This window comes from Carassius auratus, chromosome 9, assembly GCF_003368295.1.
Source record: "Carassius auratus strain Wakin chromosome 9, ASM336829v1, whole genome shotgun sequence".
NCBI lineage: Eukaryota > Metazoa > Chordata > Actinopteri > Cypriniformes > Cyprinidae > Carassius > Carassius auratus.
Window position 1 is genome coordinate 13,741,546 of NC_039251.1, and position 14,005 is coordinate 13,755,550.

The window sequence follows — 14,005 nt, forward strand, 5'->3', positions numbered from 1 at the left end:
TAAAACAAAGATGGCACTGCGGAGCCACAATGTGTAAGAAGATGAAAGAGTGAATAGCTCATTAGTCTATGAAAATTTGTCATTTATGTTGAGTTATGTGCACAGAAATCCCTGGGGTATGTATATGTTGACTTTTGCAAATGCATAACACAAGCAGAGCAAATATCCATACGTGTTCATCTTAATGTAAAAACATTTTCCTGTGATTGTATGACAGAGTATGGGAGAGTGCCAGTTGACCCCTTTGTGACAGCATGAGGAGCAAAAGCTCTGGAATGTACACAGCTTGAGCCTTTGAACTCCAGTTCCTCTTTGCTCTCTATGTCTTTCCCTTTTCTTTTGTGCTTTGGGGTCAATGGGTTAAAGAGAGGTGGAGGTTAGTGTGTTACGACTCTCTCATCTGCCATCTTCCTCTACTCATAACACCTCCCACACACAGTACAGTGATTACCCACACAACCCTCATCTCCTTGAATTCCTAAATGTCCAGGTTTGCCTACAAAAGACAAAGTTGTCATTAGAATTCCAGACATTCCAAGTCACAATCATAAAGACTGCAGCTTAAAAGCAGAATGTGGTTCACTTCCATCTGGCATATCTGACAACTGCCTGATAAGACACATTATGTACATTCAAAGAAATAACCCTGTCTTTGATCAATTAAATAAACTTTACATTTACAAGACAATCGACAAATTAGAATTAAATCTAGACAAATCAAATGTTCTATATTTTGTGAAACATAATGCCTCACCTCAGAGAGGGGTTTCCCGCTTGTAAAGTGCTGCACTAGTTGGCCCTTCAAATTGCAGCTTAATTGCCTGTTTGAGATTCAGCTGGGGGTCAGTAGTTGTCATGTTAAACACAGACTCATTAGATAAGGCACTATTTGGGGAAATAGCTGAAAGGTCAATGGTTGGGGACTTGGATGTCATTTGAATTCCTCCCCAATCCTCTTTTTGTGCATGGGATTGGAAGTGAAAATGTGGGTACCCCAAAGGGGGGCTTTCCCCAATTTTTGTTTGTCGAATTGGGCCCTCTTGGTTTGGCATCACCCCTAAGGAAGCCATAATGGAGTTCCACTTTAGATCTACTCCACCAGCTTGTTTGAGGTTCTTCTCCATCACATCCTCTATTATGTAAGGAGTTTTAGGTTTTAAGAGGTAGTTGCCATTCCCCGAGTATCCAAGCCCTTTTAAGGGTTTGTCTGAGTCCAGGAGTTCAGTGAGTGTGTACTGTTCATTTGTGGGACTGCTCTTTGGAACAGCTTTTTGATTGTGCCTAGAAGCTCTGCCCTGAAGACTGGCTGGATTGGAACCAGGTAGAGGCAAGGTGGATGGCCGACTGCGGCAACGAGGAAGGGAATGTTGTTGAATTTGCTGGATGAAATTTAGGCTGTCAGCAGGCACGGTCTGTACTGTGGCCAGGGAGTGGCAGGTGGAGGAGGAAGTCTGTGAGGCAGGCATGGAATGAAAACGCTCTGCAGTGGAAGCTGGGGAACAGGAGGCAGAAACTGAGGTCGAAGATGAAGAAGATGTGGCTGGGACTCCATCAACACCCACTTCTCCTGAACTAATAGATGCTTGGGTCTTGACTGTGGCTGAAAGATAAGAATTGTTGGGAGCACCACTAGGTGTAAACGGTATGAGACCTGAGAAGGCCTTTGCGCCATAGCTCTCCAGAAGTCGCACAATTGTGAAATTACCTTGTTTTCCTGCTACCTTGACTGGGCTGCGGCCATAACGGTCGACATGGTCTGGTTCTGCACCTTTCTCTAAAAGCATGGCCACAATTTCAGCATGCCCCTCCTGAGCAGCAATGCTAAGGGCTGTGGCACCCTGCTGTTTGCAAGCCAGATCTACATTAAGACCTTTAGCCCTAAGCAGCAGCCTGCCAGCAGCTGCATTCCCTCTCCAGGCCACAGAGTGCAAAGGAGGCCGACCATCAAGATCTCTAGCATTTGGGTCAGCACCATACTTCAGCAACAGTTCAATACCTTCCAGATCTCCTCGCCAAGCTGCTACATGTAGTGCAGTTCGCCCTTCTGCATCTTTTGACTCCAGAGGGACACCCCCTTTTTCAATGAGTAACATGGCCATGTCTAAATGGCCCTCCAGGACCAGCAAATAAAGAAGAGGTCTTCCTTCAGCATCACGGACATCAGTGTCTGCCCCTCTACGCATCAATAACTCCACAATCTCCCGATGACCCTGGAGAGCAGCCGCACTGAGAGCAGAGTGTCCATCATATGCACGATGATCAATGGGTGACTTTCGATCTAGAAGTAGCCTGACTGTACTGCAGTGACCTTCTTGTGCTGCTAGTATTAGAGGGCTCCGACCCTCTACATCAAGCTCACCCACACGTGCCATGCTACCTTGCTCTGTCAATATTGCACACACACTTTTGTGACCTTCACAAGCTGCAGCATGCAATGGAGTCCAGCCCAGGTCATCTTTGTGATTCTCATCCAAACCCCTGTCCAACAGTGCTTTTACAACTTCAACACTACCCTTGGCTGCAGCCAAGCAGAGAGCAGTGCGGCCTTCTCCGTCGATGCCATCCACTGCTGCCCCCCAAAACAGCAAACGGTTAACTGTGCCAGCATGCCCCAGAGCTGCAGCTGCAAGAAGAGGAGTGATAGCAGATGGATGAGATCCAGAACTTTCATCTACATCAGCTCCAGCTTCCAGCAGGAGTTCAACCACTTCCTCGTGCCCTTCGTAAGAGGACAGTAGTAAAGGCGTCATTCCATCTCTGTCCTTATGTTCTGGATTGGCACCTCGCTCTAACAGAAGGCTTACAACCTCTCCATGCCCTCGTCCTCCAGCTGCTGATGGCACACATAATGCAGCAACAGACAGAGCGGTACGTCCATCCCCATCCGCTAGATTCAAATTGGCCCCAGCATTCAAAAGGATCTCCACTGCATCTTTGTGACCCATGTAGGCTGCAGCTATTAGTGGAGTACGTCCCTCACGGTCTGAGCAGTCTACTTCAGCACCATGATCAAGAAGGGTCAACAAAATTTCTTCATGTCCACCCCATGCTGCTGCTCGTAAGGCTGTCCGGCCATCTGAATCACAGCCGTCAATCTCTGCCCCTGCTTCCAGAAGTAGACGCACAGCTTCCTTGTGGCCACCCCATGCAGCGGAGCGTAGAGCAGTCCATCCCTCACTGTCTACATGCTCCAGCAGGGCTTGTGCTGCAGGACTCTTGGTCCCTTTCTCCTTCACCCACTTTAGCAAAACCAGCAGTACACCAACATGGCCTTGTCTGGCAGCAAGCGTCAGTGCAGTCTGCCCCTGGTTGTCATTCAGTAAAGGGTCTGATCCACGGCACAACAGCAATGCTGCTACATCTACAAGTCCAGCATGGGCTGCGGCTGCCAGTAAAGTCCGTCCATCTGATGGGTCTGTACAGTTCACACTGATTCCACTGTCAAGAAGTGCTCTGACAGAGTCTTCCCTTTGTAATGCTCGCCGAACTATCTTGCCGCCTCCTCCAACACAGTGTACCCTGACACTGGAGCTATTGTCAGTTGAACAGCTTGCAGGGTAAATTCCACTTTTCATTAGGAGTTGTAATACATCTTGCTGAACTAATGCAGGTGTATACTTAGAAGAACAGTCTTTTCTGGCACCATTAAGTGCTGGAACTCCAGTCCATAGCAACCACAGTGCCAGGAGGGCTGGTTCCCCTTCATGGACTCCACTGTTGAGGAGGTGGTGGGCAAGCTGGCAAGTGTCCTCTGTACCCAGACTACTGGCTCGAAGAGAGAGGGACATGGCCAAAGAAAGGTGACCATCCTTCACACAACACAGAAACTTCTGTGTGCAGTATTTAACATCAGTTAACCATTCTGCAAAACTGCTATGAAAGAGGAGTTTACTGCCCTCAGGGCCATCTACAAACAGAGATGCCAGAGCCCCCATCTGTGCTTGGAAGTCTCCAATCCCAAGGTAGAAGTCACGGCTTTTGGCAATAGTATAGAGCTGCTCAGCTGTTAGTGGTTGTGGGGATGCCAAAAGGATATTCAGCAAAGGCCTAATATGGACAAACAGCCTTCGAGGAAAGAGGCGCTGACATAGCCAAAGGTATAGGCCATTCAGTGTGCCAGGAATGTCCCGAATTTCTCGAAGTCCAACTAGACCATGTGCAACACCATCTAGTACTCGCTCAAGAAACAAGAAACAGCCACCGCTTTTGATGTGCAAAAGATTAAGCATTTCAGCTGTCTCTGGTGTAAGTTGTCTTCTCAAAGCCCCATCCTGGTCAAGCCTGCGAAGGATATATTGTTGTACATCTCGTACAGTTGCAGGCTTTCTTAAGTCATCCAGACACAACCTCCTAAAACCTAAAGGGTATAGAAGCAAGAGATAAAATAAGACAAAACAATTGTTAAAGCATCACAATGATTTTTTTACGGTTGCACAATTAACACGGAGACTGATTTATACAACAAAAGCTGTGATTTAATTTTAAATATATTTAGTTGGCAGCATATCTCTGAGTTGTATGGGTGAGCTACACACAACTGATCCGATTACTTTTAATGTGCATTATGAATGCAGTACTATTACTCTAGTTCATTGAATTTTTTTTGACATTTGTGTAATTCCAAACTTTTTTTGGCAACTTCAAGTTACTATACAATTGAACAACAAAACCATTTGTCTGAATAATTTCAATATGTTTTTAGCAAACTGCAGTTATTTGTTTTCCAGTCTTTTCATCTCGTAGGCTGAGGAAAAACATAATGGCCCTCGAGGCTTTCCAAGCCAAAGTTAAGGACCTTGAATTCAAATGTGTTTATAAAAGCAGAAATATCCACACAACTAGTGCACAATAGATTGTAGCCTCTTAACGCTATAATTCAGATGTCATCCACAAGAGCTAATGAGTGTGTGGGACCCTCATCTCATAAGACCAGGTCATTTCATCTAGTAAAAAACAAAGTACTACAAAAGCCATAATATATTGCTATAAGCAAAAAACAGCCACAAGCTGTTGTGACTGATGTTTGGGAATACAGAATGTTTTGGTGGCCATACAAGTGTTTCTAAACAGAACATAAAGTCCCTGTACACAGTCTTAACTAAGATAAACAATGCTCAACACTTCAAGAAACCCATAAAGCTAACCATCTCACATTTCACTGTGCTTATGAAGTGATTTGTGCATCATCTAAGAGTGTACCTGAGAATATCTTGCAAATGGCTTTGTTCTGGCGGCGTGCAGAGCAGACTAGCAAGATCCAGGGGGGCAGGAGCTGTATGTATTTTAGCAGGAGCTCTGCAATAGAGGAACTCTGAGTGGCCACAGCTCCTGATATTGAGCCTTCTCCAACTCCATTACCTCCACAATACCCCGAGTCCAGTGAATCAACCACAATAAACACACTGTGAGCAGGTGGTGTCAAGGACAAGAGGGGCTCTAATACTGCCCTAAAGAAAAATGAAAAGGAGAAAGTGTTTAAAATAATAAAGCATTCATGTGCATAACCTAGTTACTGTACCACTGCTAGTATCATCTCATCTTTAACCACACAGACAGATGATTTTTAAATTAAGTCAATCCAGGGAGGAGGAAGGAGAAGGAGAAGAAAGGAGGGACATATTTCTCTCAACAACAGTGAGTAAATGAGGAATTCAATAATTTTAAGAATCGCAAATAGGAAAGACATGTCATCACATATGAATGAAAGTCAATTCAGAACTAAAACAGAGCTTATCCAAGAAGGAAACAAGTGCACAAATGTGACATTGTTTTGTACAGAATGCAATTATAAGAGCGATTTATTTGGAATTATATACAAAATGCTTGAAAAACCATCCAATGAACTCCCAGCTTTTCAAAGTTGTCTTATTCTTTAGCATTTTTTTCTTTTTGCCACTTCATCTGACTTGAGGTGTGGTTGCAGACGCATCGTGACTCAGTGTTATGGAAGCTCAGTGATTTCCTGTTGCTTCCAGGGCAAACAGACGGTGTGAAGGTGCTGCTTCCTTATCAAACTCACATTCACATTTATGTGTTGCTCTTATCACTGACCCACTTGACTCTGGTATGATTGCCCTTTTAATCAACACTTAAATGTGATATGATTTATGATAATATGCTTTCATCTATCCAAGATTAATATGCAGGCAACTAAACAACTTGTCGGTTGATTTCCCAAAACACCAAGGTACTCTGTTAGTTTGAGCATCATGATACAGCCAAATAATGATTCTATTAAAACTTACAACATCTTTCATCTTAATATTTTCCAATACATGTAAAATATACTATTTTCATAATCCATGAGTAAAAGTCTTGTTTTATTGAAAATGAATTAAAATAATACTCAGCCTAATGGAAATACTACATTCTGTTATGAGTCAGCATAGCTCATAGTTCTGATAATAATTAACATCAACACTTGTTTTCTTTAATAGTATAGCATTTTAAACAGCACACCTTATTTTGTCTGTTTTGGTTAAATGGTTCAGTATCAAACTTCCTGTCTCATACATCCACCATAAAATACATAGTTAAAAGCATGCCGTGTTTATCGTTTCCTTATCTCCAACACGTGGGCTCACACAATTTGTTGAGCTAATGCCCTTTTAACATGCTCACAGATCACAGCTTGAGCCGAACAACCTAATAAATGTTCTTCCTGACACATTCTGTCTACAATGACAAGCTATGGGCTTGTCTTGACCCCAGGAATGGTCATGCAAGTTAAGTCATCAAACAGAGAAGGGTTAAAAGATCAAACCTAAAAGAAGAGTTATGTGAAACTTTTTATATAGTGAACAAAATGGGAGGTTTAAGGCTTTTGGCCAAGGCCAGGCAACTGAAGGTTAGGCTACAGGATTTACAACCAACCACTGCTTCAGCTGGAAACATTTGCAAGTCCTAACTGCCAAAATCAAATGGAGTACAAACTTGAACTAAGAAAAGGTTACCGTTGCTTGGCAAAACATTTAGTCATTTAATCTACTTACAATGCAATACTCTAAAATAATAACAATAACAACCATATCTCTATTTATAGAGCCTCAAAATGATGAACAAGTCATAATTGTTTCCTGATGACAGAAGTTCATGTCCTGATAAAATAAACTGTCCTCATCCTTGGTTGCCTTTTCAATAAACAGTGTTAATGATAACTTATTTACGTCAGAGAGCATGTTGAATACAGCAGGGACTGATGCTCGCATTTCACTCCTAAACGAGCCCTTTTTACATTCTCTTGCCAGGACCAAAGAAAAACATCACAACAGTTTGTCAGCATGTGTAAGGCAAATGTGGAATGTGGGCCTGTACGTCAGATCTGTAAGAGAAAACTGAAAGAACTAGTGTAAGAGCAAACACTGAAAGAAGATAGATAGAATAGAGAAAAGTTGTCAGTGCGGCGACCTCACCGAGGGACACAAACTTCACAAAATAGTGGCACGACTCTTGGTCTTCACCCCCCTTTTTCCCCCCGAAGGCTGTAAATAGCGTCATCCATCTGCACTGAACGCTGGGCTATTGTGATAACTGTGAATAGGCGTCATTATTGCGACGAAAGGAATAAATAAATAAATATATGTGGCAGAAAAGCAGAACAATAGCCCCTTTTCCTGCTTTTGACAAAGTCTTTCTGAGGGGTATCAGACGAAAATGAAGGAGGAGAATATAAGGGGTGGGAGGGTTTACTAGGAAACAATAAAAGAAACCTTGTTCAAGCAAAATGTCACTGAGTGCATTTACAACAAACACTAAAAACATCAGCTTACTATGAATAACCAGAAAACGCAAGAAAAAGTATTAACATGATTTTAAAATTTTAAATTTTTTCCCCCTTTGGCTTAAACAACCAAGTATCACAGACCAAAATGCACTCATTTTTTGTCTTTTAAAAAAAGACTAAGAAAAAGTTGTGTGGATTATATTCAAAACAAGCGTCTTCTGCAATGACGCTTTATTTTTTACACAAATGTCACAAATTGAAGGTATAATTTATTATTTGATCGATTCCATGTTAAATGCTAAAATGTTCTGGAGCCTGACTCTCTGTTAGACAAGAAACATAGCAAAATGTCTAAGTCATTTAAAGGCCCCACTGAAGTGTCATTTTCCTTGCACAAACAATGTGAAATACAGAGGGAGAGTGTAAGGTACACCAAAGGCCTAGCTGTGAAACATCTGGGATTTCTCACAGGAGTAGTGCTTGGAGAGCAAACATGAAATGCTTGGAGAACTAAAGGCTGACAGAAATGAGTTCAAAGGGATCTTGAACGGTGAGTGATTTGTTGCAGAGCAAAAGCAAGAGAAAAATGTGAGAAATTCAGAGAAAGGAAAGTGTTTTTTAGATATACTGAAATAGTGAATTTCGATATAGTCTTCTATATTAAAATGTTGTAATTTATACATTAGATAAAACTATTTTCGAGAAGAAACTAAGTACTTACTGAAAAATAAGAAGTAGTACTATTATGGCAGAGTCACATAGGCCATATATTGATTATATATTTTCTCCTCATGATACTGCATTTATACATCTGGTTCTAATAACATTATCATTGTATTTACTCCTTAACTTTAAATATAATTCATTTATGTGTTCATTCACATAATTTCCTACAGTTCAGAAGAAACTAGAAGGCTATCTAAAAAAGAATCTAGCTTTTAACTCTGGTTTCTATCCAATTATGACATTGTGATGTATAAACCAACCTTTTAAAAGTGTCATCAGGTTCTCTTTGGCAGTGGAGGGGCTCCAGTACAGCAGCAATAGCAGCACTGCTTATCGCTTTCACATAGTTCGGTCCCAGAAGTGGACTTTCCTTCAGCTGTTCAACCAGTCCCAGGACAAATCTCCACACTTCAATACTGCCTGCATCCTCTCGCTGGCAAAAGTGCCAGGACAAACACCGTGATGCCAGCCCTGCCGCCCTGCATGCTTCCGACTGAGGCCAAACCAGTTCTGTGAGCAGGGCTGTCTTACCCGTGCCCGGGCCCCCAGTCACTAGGACCCCTGGAGAGACACGGGCTGTTCCCTCCGCGCTCTTGGTGGAGTCTCGCGCCTCTAGGCATCTTTGTAGCTTCTCAAGGGCCCATTCTCGGCAGTAGAACCGCCGGCCCCGTAACAAGCTGGGTAACATGCTCCTCATATGGTCCTCAGGAGATGAACAGGGAAGGACCATGAGGATTTACCTTCTTCCATAGTCCCCAACAGAACAATTGAAGCAGGTGGCTCTTGGAATCTCTTCAAACAACTTGCACTGATGTTAAAAGAGAAAAAGCAGAGTGGTTTGGTTGGGCTGTATGCAAATGTTCGCTACTGGTACTGCATGGAGAATCAGAGACAGTGTCCTCAGATGACTGCTGGCTGCAGGTGTGTTTGTATTTTGCAATCGCGTAGGTCCAAGTCATGCTGCTAGTCAGAAGCCCTGTAAGACAAAACAAACATAAAGCTTGATGAGAAGGGTGTAATTCGGTCAATGTTTAAATACTTTCTCCTAACCCAGTTTAATATGCAGATACCAGTCGTAATAATAATATATTTCATATATAAAATGGAGCTCAAATTGCTTCAGAGGTCAGAAAAAATAGTGTTTACACCATTCACAGATTCATTTTTGAGTGGCTTACTGTACGAATGTTTTCTTGGCATAGTCTACTGTAATGTAGATCTCTTTTAATGTAAATCTCAAGCAATATGGAGGAGCTGCATTTAGCCATTATGCTCCAAAAACATGGAAGCTTTTACCGATTGAAAACAATCATTGTTTTCACAATGATTAATTACACAATTAGGTGATGCTAGCGGCACAGAAATTACACACTTCACCTTTAAATGAAAGCTTGGCATTTAACTCAGCCATGACATGTGAGAAGGAAAGGTTGAGATGGAAACAGAAATAGAAATAGGGGTAGAACATGTCTGTCAATCTCCCATGAAAGCGAGAGCTCGGATATGCAAGTGAGTCAAGGTGCTGACCCAACCCTCAACTCAAACTGTCCTAAGCAATAAAGAAATAAAGTTAAAGAGAGATCAAGAAAGACACTGAGTGAAAGAGAAAGACAACACAAAATCTTACCTTTGAAATGTGTGGTTTCATGTTTTGCCTTTATGTTTTCTCCATGGCAGTGTTCAGTCTCGCCTCAATGTATTACTCTCTTTTCACGTCTTTCTGTTGCTCCTTTCTTCCAGCTCACAGGTCTTATGGTTTTAATGGAGAGACTGAAATCTACTCCTTTCACATATTCTTCTCGGCTCCCAGCTGCTTACCGGTTTTTCTAGTCCTTTATCTCCTCCCCTCCTGCTCCTTAACATGTCAGGGCATGAAGTGAAATAGCTGACTGCAAGAGAGAGAGAGAGAGAGAAAGAGAGAGAGCACATGAGTAAGGGAGGAGTTAGGCTTTGGGGTCAAAGTTTAAACACAGATGCAAGATCATATAGTGTTTCTCTTTCCTTCTTGCTTTCTTTGTCTGTACCATTCTCTTAAGAGAGCTAGAACTCATGGACAGGATCCAGATTGTTGCTCTAAATATACCTCACATGTCTGCAATTTATTAGAAGCCATAAAACAAAACAGAAGAGCCTTCAGTGAAAAGCAACCTCATTACAGTAAATGCAGTGCTGACAGTGTATTTTTTTACACAATGTCTAAATCAACAACCAACTAATCAACGACATATGGTGGGGGGGGGGTGGATTTGAGGGGGACAAAGTAATGGTTGAAGATACAGGCTGTCTGCCCAGAGGTCAAAGGATCAAATTGTTATTGTTGATCCATGAATCCTCTAACCATTGCATCCTCGAGGGAAGCGCCCATCCCAAGATTGCTCCTGGAGGACTCTCCCTGTAATTACTGTACTGTGGGTATCTCTGGATAAATTACTCAATTGAATAAGTAGTTGAGTAATATATGTGTTTTAACTATGTCAGCATACAGGGAGTGGGACTCATTTTCAGCCCTGGAGTGTTGTGCCGAATTCTGCATCCCAGCCAGATTATGCACCCCCGTGTTGGAAGTCTCTACCTGATTGCCTCAACCCAACCCCACTCCATCCTAATCCTAACCCCTCCCCCAAACATACTCCTTTACCTACCAATACTAGGGGGTGCATAATCTGGCAGGGTCAAAATTTCGGCACTACAATTGTTCACACAAAAAAGTGCCAGTACGCCAAAGACTTGAATACAGACGTACAAGTACTAGTGCATACTGGCCCACTTCAAGCACTGGGGGTTGTGTGTGTGTGTGTTTGTAAAAAAATATAAAATATTTAAAAAAAATAAGATATATAATATGAATATATATATATTAGTATATCAGTCTCAGTTTGAGATTCTCGTGAGATCCGATGTGTCATGATGATATCCTCGCAAAGCAGTTTACATTAGAGCTGCAAGATTAATCGTTTAAATATGGCGATCTCAATTCAAACACCCACGCAATCTTATTTCTGATTGACAACGATTCAGCTATGTCTACTATGACTGTTTCACATTGCAAGTGTCAGTGGAGCGCGAGAAGCACATTTTGTCGTTGCCCATGTTAATCATTCATGCTGCCTGCAGCTGATCCAGAAAGAGCAACCACAGATCATTATTTCTGTGTTACAGACATTTAGATAACATAAGTACTGGGATAAAAGTTTATATTTGGGTATAACACGTATTCTCTCTACAGTAGCGATTAAAACGAAAGCATCTTAAAACGTGTATGATTTGTAACGCAATATCCTCTTCCGCCACGAGGTGGCGACAAACCATTTAAAAAAAAGTATTTGTCATTGAATTATTCATTCAAAAGATTGTAATTGAGAAACAGAACTTTATGAATTGAGACACTTTTTGCTCAAATTTATATTATATATATATAAATCATGTTCTCCAATTCATAGGCCTATATATATTTACATGTTGTTTATTGCTTCAAATAATTCATTAAAAAGAAGTTTAATTTCATAAGGTACAAGTTGATTTCAAAATGCATATACATTTTTAGCTTTTTGTGTTTTTCAGTTGAAAAAAAGACTATTTTCCCCTATGTTTCATCATTGAATATTTCCACGTGTCTCGTCTCGTGGGATAAGTGTCTCGTCACACCTCTACTCATTAAAGATCTATATATGACAGATATATAGCTGTTACTTACTATCCCTCACCTGTTTATAATTACAGTTGTGACAAACAACACTGTTTTTCTCTGTGTTAGATTAGATGGGTAGTTGACATGTAAACCCCAGGAGTGACAGCATTGTTCTGTCTTGTGGCATACTACATGTATCAACAGAAATGGCATGGCATTTTAAGTAAAAATGGTTATTAAAATATGAAGACTGAGTTATTGAACTTACGGTTGTGAAGAGGTGGAACATTTCTGGGAAATTTTTCATAAACAAACCAGAAATTTCGTAAACTGTTGGAAGTGTGCTGAAAAATGTTCACACCTTGCAACCCTACTTGAACTGTGCTCAGATAAGGGTATTTTCAGGTCGAGGCAAGTTGTCACATGTTTTAATGTTACACATGTATACACTTTATTATAGGCTACTTTTTACATTATTGCTGTCTCAGGAATTGTTTAATGTTTCATAGATGCTTTGCTGTTTGAATATTGCTGATAGAGGCTGTTTAATGACAAGTTTCAATCTGACAGCCTTTCCAGTAAAAAGTTTTGTGACATAGCCTACAGTGTTAAGAGAACTGCATCATAATTCCCGGGCAATAACAGCTGAAGTGTTATTGCCCAAGGCTGATCATAATGCAACTCTGCCTTTCTAATATGGAATAAAACTCAAACAGTACTTATGCTTCAGCCTTCTTATAATTTAGATGAAGTCTTTATCAAAATGGCAGGTTCAGTCCCTCCTGTAGTAATCTGAGGTTACGCATCTAGAGCAAAAACACACATAGTTGACCTCTACAGGTGAACCTCTCACCTTTCAGAAACATTTTTATCCATTAGACTACACCAAGTTCAACTAAATTCTGTGAGATAAATGATCCAGGAAGCCAATATAAGAACACAGTTGATCGCAATAAAAAGATGTAGAAACCTCACCTGTACACTCGTTTTCCAGCGTTCTGAATAGCGTTTAATTCAGCGGAACCGGAGACTCAGTGCAGGTTACAGGTGCCGCATCTTCATCATTCTGACGCCCACCGCCGCACTACTTGGACAGCAGCCAGGAACCCTAAGCCTCTGGATCCTTCACGACACAACGGGAAAACTGAATAACCGGTTCGTTTTTCGTCAGAATGGAAACAGATCCACGCGTGTCCACAATATCGCTCCAAGGCACATCTGTGGTCTGGTCGAATCCACGCACTAAAACGCGTTGCTTTTGTACAGTGTGCGGTGGGTGTTTGGTTACAAGAAGCAGGATGTCATTGTGCGTCGTGCTCGTCGATAATTTCTGAAGATTTGCACTAAGGCAAATGACTTAAATGTCCGCAAAAACAGAACAGATCTGGCGTTGCTCCCACCATGGAAGTCTGTGGCAGCTCTAAGTTTTCATGCATCTTGATTGGTTTATTCCGATCGTGATCTCACATACAGTCCACGAGGGGGCGCGTTTGTTAAGAAGTATTAGATAGCAGTTTAATGCTGTTATAATTCATGATGGTAAACCTATTGGTAATTTGGAAATATAAATAGACACAAATATAAAAACATATAATTGGGGGGTTACAATGAGAGCCGGAAGTTTGTGTGAAATTCACTCTCATAAATGTTTTTTCTTTGTTTACTAAAATGAGTTGTTGAAATATAAGGATATCATTTTATCTTGACAGCTCTTAATTACACAAATTGTGACATTTTTTCACCGTTTCTGTTGAGAATTATGTAGCCTCCTGAGAATGTTTTGACCTTTCTGGCACAGGCTATTCTTTACAATAGTCTTTTTTTTTTTTTTTTTTTTTTTCTAGGATCCATCGGAAATCCTCTGGTGTGATTTTTTTGCATTTGCAAGGCAGGACCAGGAATTCAGAGAATAATGCTTGGAATAAATT

The 14,005-nt window shown here is 41.3% G+C and overlaps 1 protein-coding gene across 1 annotated transcript; it reads right to left on the bottom strand.

Moving 5' to 3' along the window:
- Positions 1 to 322: 322 nt before the first annotated feature.
- Positions 323 to 13,527, bottom strand: LOC113108435 (ankyrin repeat domain-containing protein 50-like). The gene is made up of 6 exons (XM_026271565.1): positions 13,053 to 13,527; positions 10,077 to 10,338; positions 8,710 to 9,425; positions 5,200 to 5,447; positions 755 to 4,357; positions 323 to 496 (listed from the first exon to the last, which is right to left on the bottom strand). The coding sequence occupies exons 3-5, from the start codon at positions 9,177 to 9,179 to the stop codon at positions 756 to 758; spliced, it is 4,320 nt and encodes a 1,439-aa protein (XP_026127350.1). The 5' UTR covers positions 9,180 to 9,425; positions 10,077 to 10,338; positions 13,053 to 13,527; the 3' UTR covers positions 323 to 496; position 755.
- Between the last annotated feature and the right edge of the window lie 478 nt (positions 13,528 to 14,005).

Bases quoted from the DNA above. Each gene is read 5' to 3' on its own strand.
- LOC113108435 (XM_026271565.1), bottom strand. From the start codon at position 9,179: ATGGTCCTTCCCTGTTCATCTCCTGAGGACCATATGAGGAGCATGTTA. The intron at 5,448-8,709 runs GTTGGTTTATAC...ATTTTTCTTTAG, and splicing joins CCTGATGACACTTTTAAAAG to GGCAGTATTAGAGCCCCTCT. The intron at 4,358-5,199 runs GTACACTCTTAG...TATACCCTTTAG, and splicing joins CATTTGCAAGATATTCTCAG to GTTTTAGGAGGTTGTGTCTG.